Source organism: Tamandua tetradactyla, chromosome 16 (genome assembly GCF_023851605.1).
Source record: "Tamandua tetradactyla isolate mTamTet1 chromosome 16, mTamTet1.pri, whole genome shotgun sequence".
Classification (NCBI taxonomy): Eukaryota; Metazoa; Chordata; class Mammalia; order Pilosa; family Myrmecophagidae; genus Tamandua; species Tamandua tetradactyla.
Window position 1 is genome coordinate 16,508,290 of NC_135342.1, and position 15,472 is coordinate 16,523,761.

Sequence of the window (15,472 nt, forward strand, 5' to 3'; positions counted from 1 at the left end):
TGGGGTCGGCTTTGAAAGCCGGCCTTCCTCCTAGCACTTTTCCGTTATGAAGCTACACCCAGACGTCTGCCCAGGCTGGGGCAGACACTGTGGGACCAGAAGCCACTGTGCACCCTGTACTCCTGCCTGCCCCCACAGCTAGCTCGGGAGAATCCACAGCCGGGAGCTCCCATGGGGAACCCAGAAGCCAGTCAACCTGTCCTCCCTGCGCCCAGAGACCCCTGAGCTGGTGCCCAGAGCCTACCATGCCCCTCTGCCTACAGAGGCCCGTAGGCCTAGGAGTGCCCAGATGGGGAGGCAGGGATGGGGCAGTGAGCCACGCTGAGCCACATCACAGCCCACCGAGTGCCAGGCCCGGCCCCGCTAATGACATAAAGGTGAGCAAGAAGACACTACAAGAGCATAAAAGTAGAGTTGGAAAGAATAAATAGAAAAACAACAGACCTCACAGAGATAAAAGATACTGTTGACTAAGTTAAAAATATCCTGGAGACACATGACAGCAGCTTTCAAGAGGCAGAAGAAAAAGCAAGCTGGAAGAAAGGACCACTGAACTCAAATGCACAAAAGAACAAGTGGCCAAAAAGACGGAAACACTGGAACTGGATCGCAAGGCAGTGGAGAGCACAAAGCACGTAAAGACAAGAAACACTGGTGTCCCAGAAGGAGAAGAGCTGAGTAAAGGGCTAGAAGATGAGTTGGGGAGATAATGGGGGAAAGCACTCCAGCCCTTAGAAAGCACATACACATAGGCAAAGAAAAGAAGCCCAACGAACCACAAATAGGATAAATCCAAATAAGCCTACTCCAAGACATATACTAGTCAGACTGTCAAACGCTGAAGAGAGGCAGAAAGTCCTGAAAGCAGCAAGAGAAAAGTCACTTATCACATACAAGGGAAGACACAGAAGACTGAGTTCAGACTACTCACGGGGCACCACGGAGGTGAGAAGGCAGTGCTATAATATATTTATGATCCTGAGATAGAAAGACTTCAAAGCCAAGAATTCTTTACCCAGCTAGCTGCACTTCAGAAGACCAGTGGCTAAACGAAATGTGGTACGTACAGTTGATGGAGTACTATGAAGCACGTAGATAAAATGATGTCCCAAGACATATGACAGGGTGGGCCACGGCGACTCAGTGGCAGAGTCCTCACCAGCCATGCCAGAGACCCGGGTTGGATTCCCAGTGCCTGCCCATGCAAAAAGAAAAGAGAAGAACAAAAAAACATATGACAACGTGGATGAAACTTGAGGACATGATGTTGAGTGAAAGAAATCTGAGACCAAAGGACACATCACATCACAACCCACCGAGTGCCAGGCCTGGCCCGCTAATGGCATAAAGGTGAGCAAGAAGACACCTTTGTGTCTCCTTGCTCAATCAGTTCACTGCAGACACTGCTTAGGTCAATTCTCTGGCTCAGTTAATGTGGCAGTGCAAGTTCCAAAATCAGTACTTAAAGGAAACCAATACTTTTAAAAACAAGACCCCCACCAATGAGAGTTCTTCCTACTATACCCTGTCCTAAGTGCTTCACATGCACTTATTTTATGCATATTAACTTTACCGTGTGCCCCCTGGGGTTTGGTAAGATGAGGAAGTTACATCTTACAGGTGACCGCTCTGGAGTGGCTGTGCTATGTTCAAGGGCCTGCCTCCAGCTCGGCCCTCCAAGGCACTGACTCCTGAGGTAGAGAAAGGTCCTGTGGGCCTGACTGTAGGCCAGGGAGGACACTCACCAGTTAGTGCTAACTTCCACTTAAATTCATGCTACAGAAAGGGAAGTGTGCAGCTACTGAGAACAAACACCTTCCGGGGATCTAGGGAGGTACAAATCCAGGGCCCTAGCAAGCCCCTGAGCAGCCATGACAGACTGGCACACAAGGTGTGCAACAATTACCTCCATTCATTTTCACAGGTAAGATGAAGACCACAGCCCTCAGAGAGAAAAGAGACTGCAGGTGGGGAGCTAGCACACAAGGCAATGAAGTAACTCATCCAAGATAAGTGCTAATCCAAAACATGAGGCTCTATTTTTTTTCTTAAACATAGTGAAGGTGAAATCATATCAAAACATCCATACTACAAAGAGGTCCTACCCAATGGGAGAAAATATTTGGAAACCACATATCCAATAAGAGTTTAGTATCCAGAATATAGAAAGAAATCCTACAACTCCACATTAAAAAAACAAACAGCCTAATTAAAAAATGGACAAAATGCTCAAATAGACATTTCTCCAAAGAGGATACATACAAATGTCAAAGAAGCACATGAGAAGATGTTCAACGTCACTAGCTATTAGGGAAATGCAAATGAAACCACAATTAGGTATCATTTCACACCCACTAGAATGGCTACCATGAAAAATCAGAGAACTTAAGTGTTGGGGAGAATGTGGAGAAATAGGAAAATTCATGTATTGTTGATGGGAATGTAAAATGATGCTACGGCTGTAGAAGACAGTTGGGCTGTTGCTCAGAAGCTAAATATACAATGATCCTATGATCTGGCAATCCCACTTTTTGGTATATACCAAGTATATACATCAATATTGGTATATACAGCAATCAGAAGAACTGAAAACAGAGACTCAAACTGATATTTTCACACCAATGTTCACAGCGACATTATTCACAACTGCCAAAAGATAGAAGCAACCCAAGTGTCCATCAACTGATGACTGGATAAATAAAATATGGTACATGCATGTGATTGAATACTACCCAACCGTAAGAGGGAATGAAGTCTTGATGCACAGAACAACATGGATGAACCTTAAGGACTTACTGTCTAGTGCAAGAAGCCAGGTACCAAAGGACAAACATTGTACAATCTCACTGATACGAACTAATTATAATAAGAAACTCAAAGATCTCCAATTCGGATTGTAGAGTACCAGGTGACTGTACAGAATTTCCACTTAGCTTGACTGTAATGGTTTGAAAACAGATGGTGATGATGGCAGCACTTTATTGTACATGTAATTAACAGCACTCCAAATACAGATGAATGTGGTTAAAAGGGGAAACTTGAGGCCACATATGCTACCGGAGTAACAAAAGTATAGGACCGTATAACACAGAAAGCCCAATTGTAGACAATAGACTACAGCTAAGAATACAAGAATGCTGTTTGATTCATGAACTATAACAAATATATGACACTAATACAAGGTGTTAATAATACGGTGGTAATACTGAAAAAATACACCTAATATAAACTATGGAAGATAGTTAGTAGTACTATTTTGGTAATTTTTCATCAATTATAACAAAGGTAATTAAAATATTTAAAAAATGAGCACAATTACAAAATAAATATTATCATCAATGGCAATAAATGTTCCACAACAACACAAGGGGTTGGTCGTGGGGTGGTTGGTGTCCAGGAACCCTGTATTTTATGCATGATTGGTCTGTAAATCCCCAACTTCTCTAATAAAAATTTGAAAGAGAGACAGAGGAGGAGCAGGGAAGAGAGAGTGATGGGAGAACAGGAGTTTAGGGGACTAAGACAAAGAATGGCAGCTGAAGAAGACAAGTGGAGAGGGGTTTTGTTCTGCTTTAAAACAAGAAAAGGGAGGGATTGCTGGAGGGAGACCCAAATGTTGAAGACAAAACTCTAGCAAGACTGCACGTGTATGCACAGCAGGGGTTCCCCAAGTAAAGGCATTTACAGCAATTTAAAAATGTTTCTAGAGCAGACATTCCACAACATCCACAGAGAGACCAGCAGTGAAGATAAAGACCGTCCTGCTTCTCCCCAGAATTTGTTAATATTCTAAAATGAAGATAAGGTTCTCCCTCTCCTGAGGTCACTAGATCATCTACTTAAAATCAGAGTTCCTCAATTTGGGGTTCCTGTACAGTGAGGGGTCCCCCTGCACATGCAGGCACCATCTGGGGCTCACCACACTATGCACTGCTCTGGCTGTTGCACCTGCTTTAAGTAACAACCTGTCTGTGTCTAACAGAGTTCTCGCGTGTGTGTGTGTGTGTGTGTGTGTGTGTGTGTACATGTGCATGCAGATGTGCGTACATGTGCATACGTGTAAAATTGCGGCAAACTAATTCAATTGTTAATTTGTAAGTAAGGTAATATCACAGATCCTTAGGTTTCTGACTTAACCCATTTAAAACAAACAAGAACACAATTAAAAATGGTGAAATAAGTTGTTCCTGCAAACAATTAGCATGAATGAAAGAAAGGACTGCTGATCTTGATCTACACTGCACCTGACTTCAAGCAGAGGTGGAAAGTTTCTTGCAGTGCACAAAAGGTCGACAAATTCAGAGAAGGGGCTGGAATGAAACTCTGCAGTTGTAACTCTAATTAATAGTCTTTGAATAAAAATATAAATGAATAAATATGTAAAGAAATCATTTTTAAAAATCAGGAACTGAGACACTTCAGGGCTCTGTTCCCCCAACAGAAGCTTTGAGCAACTAGCAAGAGGTGCAGAAAGACCTTTCTCCAGAAAACAGCTAAAAGACACCAGTCACAGGATGAGCATTGAATCGAGAAGTCTACTTCAAACCAGGGGCCCTGGTGGTGGCCTGGCCAGCCCCTCGACCCCTCTCCCCTGGTCCTGGCTCCACAGGAGCAGAGAGACCACGGCATGCACTCTGGGAGAATGTACGTCTATCTGATGGTTGTCTGTGGGGCTGGCCGTCTGTTCCAGAACCTGCTCACCCAACTCTCTTACAGGACACTGCAGGAAAGCAGTCAAGTGCTGCCTGGAGCAGGGGACTGCTGCTGTAGGACACAGACAGCAGGGCCCAGGACTGTTGGGAACTCTTTCCTAGGACAAAGGGGGCATTCATGTCCCTGTAAACAGGGGACTTCCTAGGGCCATGTGTGCACGCAAGTCTGAGACTCATGCACAGAAAAGACCAGGGAGGCCCCACAACATGGCCTGGAGCTATATTCTTAACTCAGCATGTGGATAAGCCCTGAAGGACAGCACTCACAGGTCAACCTGCAAAGGCTGGGGAATGTGTTACCTGTTTTTCCTTTTTGGGGGAGGGGGTTCACTACAGGCAATCAAAGAAAGCTCTGCCATAACATTAGATGGGTACAAACTTAAGGAACAGAGATAATATTCAAAGAAATAAAGGCTGAAAACTTTGCAAATTTAACAAAAGACAAGAATATGTATATGCAAAATACTCGATGAATTCCAAACAGCATAAACCCAAACAGATCCATGGCATGACATATTAAAATTAAACTGTGAAATGTCAGACACAAAGTCAGAACTGTGAAAGCCAAAAGAGAGAAGCAACACGTCACATACAAGGGAGCTTCAAAAGATTGTACTGATTCTCATTGGAAGTTATGGAGGCAAGGAGGCAGTGGAATGATATATTTAAAGGGCAGAAAGCAAAAAATTAGCAAGCAAGAATTCTTTACCTCATAAAACCATCTTTCAAAAATGAGGGTGACATAAAGAATACTTAGGGTTTTATATGAGATTCTAAAAGGTTCCATGCACTAGGATTACTTTCAAAAACCTACAACATCCAGACGGGTCCCTAGGACAGATAAGTCCTGAACTGCAGAGGAACCAGCCCCTTCAGAGCATCAACTAGTTCATCCCTGTACCCTGTATCATCCACAACCCCTTCCAACATGAAAACGTTTCAATGGGCATAGTCCAAATAGCCCTAAAGAGTGGGAGGAAGATCCAAAGAGAAGGTGGACAGAAGGGCCATTATCAACAAAACAGAAAATGACAAGTGCTGGAGAGAATGTGGAGAAAGAGGCACACTTATCCACTGTTGGTGGGAATGTCAAATGGTGCAACCACCGTGGAAGGCAGTTTGGCGGTTCCTCAAAAAACTCAATATAGAATTGCCATACGACCCAGCAATACCATTGCTAGGTATCTACTCAAAGGACTTAAGGGCAAAGACACAAACGGACATTTGCACACCAACGTTTATAGCAGCATTATTTACAATTGCAAAGAGATGGAAACAGCCAAAATGTCCATCAACAGAAGAATGGCTAAACAAACTGTGGTATATACATACGATGGAATATTATGCAGCTTTAAGACAGAATAAACTTATGAAGCATGTAATAACATGGATGGACCTAGAGAACATTATGCTGAGTGAGACTAGCCAAAAACTAAAGGACAAATACTGTATGGTCCCACTGATGTGAACTGACATTCGAGAATAAACTTGGAATATGTCATTGGTAACAGAGTCCAGCAGGAGTTAGAAAGAGGGTAAGATAATGGGTAATTGGAGCTGAAGGGATACAGAATGTGCAACAGGACTAAATACAAAAACTCAAAAATGGACAGCACAATACTACCTAATTGTAATGTAATTATGTTAAAACACTGAATGAAGCTGCATCTGAGCTATAGTGTTTTTTTGTTTGTTTGCTTGTTTTTTATATATATATTTTTTATTTTTTATTTTTATTTTGTTCTCTATATTATCATTTTATTTCTTTTTCTGTTGTCTTGCTATTTCTTTTTCTAAATCAATGCAAATGTACTAAGAAATGATGATCATACATCTATGTGATGATATTAAGAATTACTGATTGCATATGTAGAATGGAATGATTTCTAAATGTTGTGTTAGTTAATTTTTTTTAATTAATAAAAAAAAATTAAACCAAAGAGAAGGTGGAGCTATTCAGAGAAGGTCAGGTTTAACAAATGAGAATGACTCCTGAGTAATAATACTGATATTTCTTTTAGTCTCTAGTGTCTTGGAGCACATGAGACACTAGAGTAAAAACCAAAATTATGACATGTAGCCCATACTAAAATCTGAAATTTGTTCTACAACAAATTGTTGCAGTATGCATTGAAGTTGATTGCTTTTTCCTTCTATGCTATTCTTTACAGAAAAAGGTCGACTGTGACAATGTATGCAGTTACATGATGATACCCTGAGCACCGTGCACTTTGGATGATTACATGGCATGTGAATAAATATCAATAAAATTGCATTAAAATTGTTGAAGAATGTGAGAGTGAGATTAAGACATTCCTAAATAAAGAAAAGCTGAAGAAGTTTGTCCCCACTAGGCCAGCACTACAACAAATGCTCTTTTAGTTTCCTACCTGCCCAAACAAACACCATTTGGCTTACACACTGGGAACCTCTGAATCACATGTCCTCAAGACAATTCTGGCCCTGGGCCCTGGAATCCTCTGTCCCCAGGCTCCTCCCTGCCCAGGCTCGTCCTTCCTGGGGCTCCTCCATCCCCAGACACCTCCATTTCCAAGCTTCTCCCTCCAAGGTCTCCTCCATCCTCAGGCTCCCTCCTACCCAGGCTCCTTTCTCTCCAGTCTCCTCCCACCCTGGGCCCCTTCCTTCCTAGCCTCCTCCCTTTCTGGGATCCTCTGTCCCCAGCCTCCTCCCTCCCTGGACAGTGTGCCCAGTGGCCTCCCCTGGCCAACCCCTTCTCTTCAGTGTCCTACGGACTCTAGCCTCTGCAGGCACCCTCCTGCCTTCTCTCCCTGTGACCATCCCCATGAGGCCTCTGGTCAAAGCACAGGACCCATCCTGAGCCGGCTGGGCCACACCTTCATTTAGGTGGCCTCATCAGAAACTCCTACTGACAATGGGCACACACCACACGAGCAGACTACATTGGAGAACATGTATTGCTGGGGTGCATAGGGCCCGAGCCACCGCATATGCTCAACAGGGCTCCACAGACTGAAAGGAAAGGACAACAGACAAGAGCTAGAAGCTGCCTGAAGAAGCAAAGATCTCTGGTGGGGCAACAATGTGGATACCTGTAATGATAGGACTATTGTAATTTTGGCTTACAACTGCACTTTTTATCTCCCTCAGGATCTTAAAAGGCAGGTGAATAGAATGCAATGATAATCCAGTGGTTTGGGACTCAATCCACATGTAACATGAGACAAGAACTACATAAAGATGGGGGACTGGAGGGGTATAAGAACACAGTCTGCATTTACTACTGAAGTTGGTGTCAAAGTAAACAAGACTGTTATTGCTTAAGGACCTTAAAGTTAAGCCCCGGTAACTACAAACAAAGCATCAGAGACAATCAAGCTCAGGGAGACAGAAATCAGAGTACAAGTGGCAGGGGCAGGGGGTGGGGTAGAGGGTGGGACAGGGAGGTAAGGCAGAGCACAAAGGCAGGGCAAAACACAAGAAAAGAAGAACTGAAAAATTCTCCTCTGTTAAACAAAACCTAAGCTAGAGGTCCACAAAAAGCTGAACTGAATGTCAAAGAACAGACAAACAACAAATTCATCCAGCAAGAAAACCCTAGGTAAAAGAAGTGAAAAAAATCTCCAGAGTAAACTAATTAAGGTAATTAAATGCCTAAACACCCAGAAAAAATAACAAATCACACCAGGAAAACTGAACATATGGTCCAGTCAAAGGAACAAACCAACAATTCAAATGAGATACAGGAGTTGAAACAATTAATTCAGAATATATGAACAGACATCAAAAACCTCATCAAAAATCAAATCAATGAATTGATAGAGGATATAAGAAAGGCAAGGAATGAACAAAAAGGAAAAAAATCACAGTTCTGAAAAAACATATAACAGAACTTACAGGAATGAAAGGCACAGTAGAAGAGATGAAAAAAATAATGGAAAACTACAATGGTAGATTTCGAGAGGCAGAACATAGGATTAGTGAACTGGAGGATAGAACATCTGAAATCCAACCAACAAAAGAAAATATAGGGAAAAAATGGAAAAATATAGAAAGGACTCAGGGAATTGAATAACAATATGAACTGCACGAATATATGTGTTGTGGATGTCACAGAAGGAGAACAGAAGGGGAAAGGAGGAGAAAAACTAATGGAGGAAACGATCACTGAAAATTTCCCAACTCTTATGAAAGACTTAAAATTACAGATCCAAGAAGTGCAGCGTACCCCAAAGAGAATAGATCCAAACAGACATACTCCAAGACACTTACTAATCAGAATGTCAGAGGTCAAAGAGAAAGAGAGAATCTTGAAGGGAGCAAGAGAAAAGCAATCCATCACATACAAGGGAAGCCCAATAAGACTATGCACAAAGTTCTCAGCAGAAACCATGGTGGCAAGAAGACAGTGGGATGATATATTTAAATTACTAAAAGAGAAAAACTGCCAACCAAGAATTCTATATCCAGCAAAACTGTCCTTCAAAAATGAGGGAGAAATTAAAATATTTTCAGGCAAAACATCACAGAGAGAATTTGTGACCAAGAGAACAGCTCTGCAAGAAATACTAAAGGGAGCAGTAGAGATAGATACAAAAAGACAGAAGAGAGGGTGAGGTGTGGGGAAGAGTGGAGAAAGGAAGACTATGAGTAAAAGTAAAAAGAAGGAAAATTAGGTAGGACATATAAAATCCAAAAGGCAAAATGGTAGAAGAAAGGACTACCTATACAGTAATAACACTAAAGATTAACAGATTAAACTCCCCAATGAAAACACATAGACTGGCAGAATGGATTTAAAAACTGGACCTATCTATATGCTGTCTACAGGAAACACATCTTAGACCCAAGGATAAACATAGGTTGAACTTCATCAAGAAAGTAAAAAGACAGCCTGCCCAATGGGAGACAATATTTGAAAACGACATATCAGATAAAGGTCTAGTATCCAGAATTTATAAAGAGATTGCTCAACTCAACAACAGAAAGACAGCCAACCCAATTACAAAACAGGCAAAAGTCATGATCAGACACTTCTCAGAAGAGGAAAGACAAATGGCCAAAAGGCACATGAAGACATGCTCAACGTCCCTGGCTGTTGGAGAAATGCAAATCAAAACCACAGTGAGATATCATCTCACACCCACCAGAATGGCCATTATCAATAATATAGAAAATGACAAGTGCTGGAGAGGATGTGGAGAAAGAGGCACACTTATCTACTGTTGGTGGGGATGTCAAATGGTACAACCACTGTGGAAAGCAGTTGGCTGTTTCCTCAAAAAGCTAAATACAGAATTGCCATATGACCCGGCAACACCATTGCTAGGTATCTACTCAGAGGACATGAGGGCAAGGACACATACAGACATTTGCACACCAATGTTTATAGCAGCATTATTTACAATTGTCAAGAGATGGAAACAAAGCCAAAATGTCCATTAACTGGCAAGTGGCTAAACAAACTGTGGTATATACATACAATGGAATATTATGCAGCTGTAAAACAGAATAAAGTTATGAAGTACGTAACAACATGGATGGACCTTAAGGATATTATGCTGAGTGAGATTAGCCAGAAACAAAAAGACAAATACTGTATGGTCTCACTGATATGAACTGACATTACTGAATAAACTTGGAGAATTTTGTTGGTAACAGAGACCATCAGGAGATAGAAATAGGGTAAGACATTGGGTAACTGGAGCTGAAGGGACACAACACAGATTGTGCAACAGGACTGAATGTAATAACTCAGAAATGGACAGTACAACACTGCCTAAGTGTAATATAATTATGTTAAAACACTGAATGAAGCTGAATGTGGGAACAATAGAGGGAGGAGAGCTGGGGGCACAAATGAAATGAGAAAGAAAGATAGACAATAAAGACTGAGGTGGTATAATCTAGGAATGTCTAGAGTATATAATGATAGTGACTACATGTACAAATTTTTTTTAAATTTCCGCATGAGGAAGAACAAAGGAATGTCATTAATGCAGGGTGCTGAAAATAGATGGTAATTAATACTTTAAAATTTCAAATTATGTGTGAGACTACAGCAAAAAATGTTTATTTGGTACAAAATTTATACTTTTGACTATTGCATTTCCTAATATAACTTATGTAGACAGCTTAATTGAACACCATAAGTACATGGAACCTTGAGAAGGACAGGAGATTTTGTTGGTTTGTCCAGAGTGATACCCCAATAAATCCCAGAGTCATTTGAATAGTGAATAAAAAAAGTATTTGGAAAGTCCACTTCGGGGAATGGTGAGAATGGGGGAAAATTCAACTTCCCCAAGTTGAATTCTTGATATTCTCACAAGCAGTCTAGACAACTAAAGCTATAGGCTGAGCCACTAGTTTGTGCGTTTGTTCATATGAAACTTACCCCTACAAAGGACAGGAAAGCCTACTTAAAATTAGGCCTAAAAGTCACCCCCAAGAAAACCTCTTTTGTTGCTCAGATGTGGCCCCTCTCTCTAAGCCCAACATAGCAAGTAAAATCATTACCTTTCCCTCTTCATAGGACAGGACATCCAGCAGTGAAAGTCTCCCTGGGAAAATGGGACATGACTCCAAGAGATGAGTCTAGCCTGGGCACCATGGGATCCACAATGCCTTCTGGATCAAAAGGGGAAAAAGAAATTAATAAAATAAGGTTATCAGTGGCTAAGGGAGTTCAAGTAGACTCAAGAGGCTGCTCTGGAGGGTACTCTTACACAAGCTTCAGCTAGATACTGCTAATTACCATGGTCTGCCAACTCCAACCAACACCATCCCTGTCAACCCTAAAGAACACCCACGGCTTTATCTGAGATTCTACATAAGCTTCACACACTAAGATTACTTCTAGAAACCTACAAACCCCAGATGGTTCCTAGGCCAGGTAAGCCCTGAAACGCAGAGGGACCAGCCTCTCCAAAAACATCAACTAGTTTCATCCCCCTATCTTATACTGCCCATAGCCCTTTGCAACATGAAATAGTTAGAATGGGCAGAGTCCAAATATCCCTAAAGATTGGGAGAACGGTCAAAGGAGAAGGAGGTGTTATAACAGAATTTTGAACGTAACAAATGAGCATGACTGCTAAACCACTATATTGGTATTTCTGTTACATCACTAGTGTCTTGGAGCAGCTACAAAACCCAAAACTGTGGAACTGTAACCCATATCAAACTCTTGTTTGATAACTACTTCTTACAATATACTTCAAAATATATTCCTTACTGTATAATTGTTATACTCACAGTAAAAAATATTACAAAAAATAAAAAGAAGGCAAAGGGGTCCACTATAGGTGAGGCCAGCACCCCCTCCTCTTTAACAGATGCTTGGAGAAACTCAGAAGACCCTGCCAGACAGATGGGGCCCAAGCCCCCAGGGAGTAACATCTAAAACCAACCACTACAGGGGGCTTTTGCACACCATGGCATCAATCTCCCCAACAAGCAAAAATCACAGCACTAACTTCATAACGGAACATACTGCAATTTCATATTTTCAGCCACTCATTGCACATTTTAGGAGAAAAGCCACGATCAAACATCCAAAGAAAACTAAAGTCGGCGGGTTAAGCCAAAAACGCTCCCACCGAAAGCTTCCAGGCCATGCCTGCGTCAGAGTCCTGTGAACAAGGACCCTAAACCCTGCCGCCCAGCCAGCAGGCCCCTTCCCAGGCCGGAGCCCCGCTCCCAGCTCCCTAACCCCGCTCGGCCGCCCCTCTCCTGCGCCCAGCCGCCCCACTCCCGCGCCCAGCCGCCCCACTCCCGCGCCCAGCCGCCCCACTTCCGCGCCCGGCGCCCCGCTCCCCGCTCCCAGACCCGGAGCCTCACCACTAGCGCGCGCTACTCCCCGTGCCCCGCACCCCGCCGCCTGCCCAGCGCTACGCCCCACCGGGTGCTCCCCCCACTCCCATTCGCGCCCGCTACCCCCCTCCCCAGCGCTCTGCCACCACGTGCCCGCCCCGGCTCACCTTGCAGAGCTACAAGTGTTCCCCTGCAGCATCTCGGTGATCTCTGGTTCACGGCTGCCGGCTGGCGCGGGCGGCTGCGACGGCGGCGGCTGCGCGGCCGAGGACGACCCGGCGGTCAGGCCTTCCAGCCCTTTCCTGATTTTGAATTTCCTCATGGTCGGCGAAGCCCCCTCCCGAGGGTCCCAGCGGCCCCAGGGCGCGAGCGGGACACGCATAGGAAACACTCCGACTGCGGCCCCGCGACCGGCTGCCCGCTCATCTGGCCGCGGGCGGGCCCAGCACCGCCCCCACCACTCCTGCCCCGGCTCCGGCTCCCGTCCGGCCTTCGCTCTCGGTCGCGGCCGCCCGGCCCCACGCAAACGCCCGAGACCGCAGTCCAGACCAGCCCGCCGCTGACTGGACTGCCGTGGCTCCCTGAGGGCCAGCAACCAGCGCCAACGGCCGTGACACACACATAGCGCCACGAGGCAGCAAATGAGTTGCGCCAAGCAGGCGGCCGGGGTGCGCAGGCGCGGTGCGACCCACGAGGCGTCCGGGCGTGCGCAGGCGCATCGTGTTCGCACCTGCTGAGCGTGCAGTCGGGTGTGCGCAAGCATAGAAGATGTGGGATAAATAGTGTAGAAAGAAAAAAGAAATGCATTCTCTCTTTTCTTTTCATTGTCTTTTTATCTTACTGTTGCTGATAGTCATATTAATATTTCCCCCTAATAATTACTTGCAGTATTAGAAACTCAGTTTAATTTGACCTTAATCTGACCTTACCAAGTGTTCAGTCATATCTCAATGTTTACTTATTTATATGTTTAAAGTGTCACTATCCTATAATAATACCATGGACTTTATCTTCAACGACCTTAAAAGTATGAAGAAATTGAAATCATATTCTCATCTCATCCTCACCATAACAACTATGGAAGACGTATTTTAATTTCATGCCACTCACTTTACCTTTCAGTAATATTAATATCCTTCTATGATATAGTAAAAACATGGACTGAGTCTGTGTTTCCCACATTTTTTCAGATTTACTATTTTTTCTTTTGATTTTTTTACTTTCATCCTTAAAGTGTTATATGATATGCAAATCAATTATTTTAACTGAAGAAAATAAAATGTTAAATTTTCTTTGAATGGTTTGTGAGACTACTAATATTCCAAGGCATGAAAAGAAAGAAATTGTATATATTACTTTTAGGGGAGGAATAGACAACCAATGTTTTATAATCAAGATGTTTTCATTTAAAGCTTATATTGAAATAACTTAGCAATCTCTTGTCTCTTTTTTTATTTGATTTCAGGCTTCAGGATGATTTCATGGGCTCAGCCTTTCTGGATCTCACACAATTGAAGTTAAAAAGGTAACTCTGAACTGTTTTAATATTACTGCACCTTGTCATGCAGCTGGACTCATATATTAGAAGCTGCCAGTTGATCTGGGTTCTAGTTACTGCTCTGTCATTTGCTAGCTGTGAGCCCGTGTGCTAGTCAGCTGTCTCAAGTACAGCTCTCTCATCTACCCAGTGGAAATGATAGCATCTTTTCCACCTATCTCATTTGACAACAACTTTGATTCTACAGAAAACAAAATTTGAACACCTGTTCTGTCCCTAGCATTGTGCTAAGCACCAATAATTTAAGATAAAAGGCATAAATCTTTGCTCTCATGTTGCCGTTGTGGTTTTGGTGCAGAACAAAGAAGATTATGCATGTTAAACATGATTATTATTTTCAGAATCAGGTCACCTTATAAGAAATAAACCCTTTGCACTTTGCTTCAAAAACAGCAGCTTTCTTATAGACTAAAGTATAATCTAACTATCACAGTTAATCCTAGGTTACTAAGGATTGTCTGTAAAGCAGAGATGGACTGTTTGTATTGGCTCAGTTACAGTCATTTATTATTGCCTGACTAATTGTGAAGTTATATTATTATTGCTAACACTAATCATTCTTTGCACCTATATATGGCCATCTGTTTTGCAAAATGCATTCCAACATGGGAATTAAGAACTGATTAGTACAACGGAAGAAAAAAATAAAAGAAGGAAACCTTGTCTGATTTGGATGAACATGTTACATCATGTGGCAGGGATAATAAGAGCAGAGGCATGGGCCAGATAGCTAATTTGTGTGTCGGTAAATTTGGAAGATCAAAGTAGTGTATAAATAGAAGAGCTGCCTTATGTGTTCTAGTCATGTAAGTTCTAACAAAGGAGGCAGTTTATTGTTCTTTCAATGGTCGTTTCTTGCCGCTGACTGGACAAGAGAGCAGCCTTGTCTGTACTTCCCACAAGTCCTGCATTCTGACCCCGAGCCTAGCATAAGCTTGACCTAAGGCTAGAGCATCACTGGTGGTTGGCTGTCCACCTCTCAGCAGCAAAAGGAGGCGGCGCAGACCGAGTGGTACAGAGTCCATTGTCATGAACTCACACTGTGATATGCTGTGCTCTTCTTCTATAAAGGTCACAGGTATTTTTCTCTGTAGTCCTCTGCATAAGGATATGCAAATTAGTGGAGTTAACACTTAAGGGCATACATTTCTCTTGTTCTCTATTAAAGTTATATCATTGGTTTAAAAGTCAAAAGAAAAAAGTCATGTAAATTCTGATTATAAATAAACAAGCAAATGTTTAAAAGTCAAAAAAAGTTAAATCATTGGTAAAATAATTTAAATAGGATGATTAATAAAATAAAAAGAGATTATATACAAGCATTTGGCATTTGTTTATTTTGCCACGTTAGTTATTTGATGTATTATACTAATTGCTTCCTTTCCCAAAATCACATAAGCATCAAATC

At 42.6% G+C, this 15,472-nt stretch overlaps 2 protein-coding genes across 2 annotated transcripts in view; one reads left to right on the forward strand and one right to left on the reverse strand.

Annotated features, from left to right (window-relative positions):
- Positions 1-10,504: 10,504 nt before the first annotated feature.
- Positions 10,505-13,269, reverse strand: LOC143658318 (uncharacterized). Its single transcript, XM_077130461.1, has 2 exons — positions 12,674-13,269; positions 10,505-11,321 (listed from the first exon to the last, which is right to left on the reverse strand). The coding sequence occupies exons 1-2, from the start codon at positions 13,267-13,269 to the stop codon at positions 11,207-11,209; spliced, it is 711 nt and encodes a 236-aa protein (XP_076986576.1). The 3' UTR covers positions 10,505-11,206.
- A 699-nt stretch (positions 13,270-13,968) lies between these two features.
- The window catches only part of LOC143658319 (multiple C2 and transmembrane domain-containing protein 1-like), a 230,954-nt gene continuing 229,450 nt past the window's right edge, over positions 13,969-15,472 (forward strand). The window contains 1 exon segment of the mRNA XM_077130463.1: positions 13,969-14,031. Within this exon segment, the coding sequence (XP_076986578.1) occupies positions 13,988-14,031 (44 nt within the window). The 5' untranslated portion in view covers positions 13,969-13,987.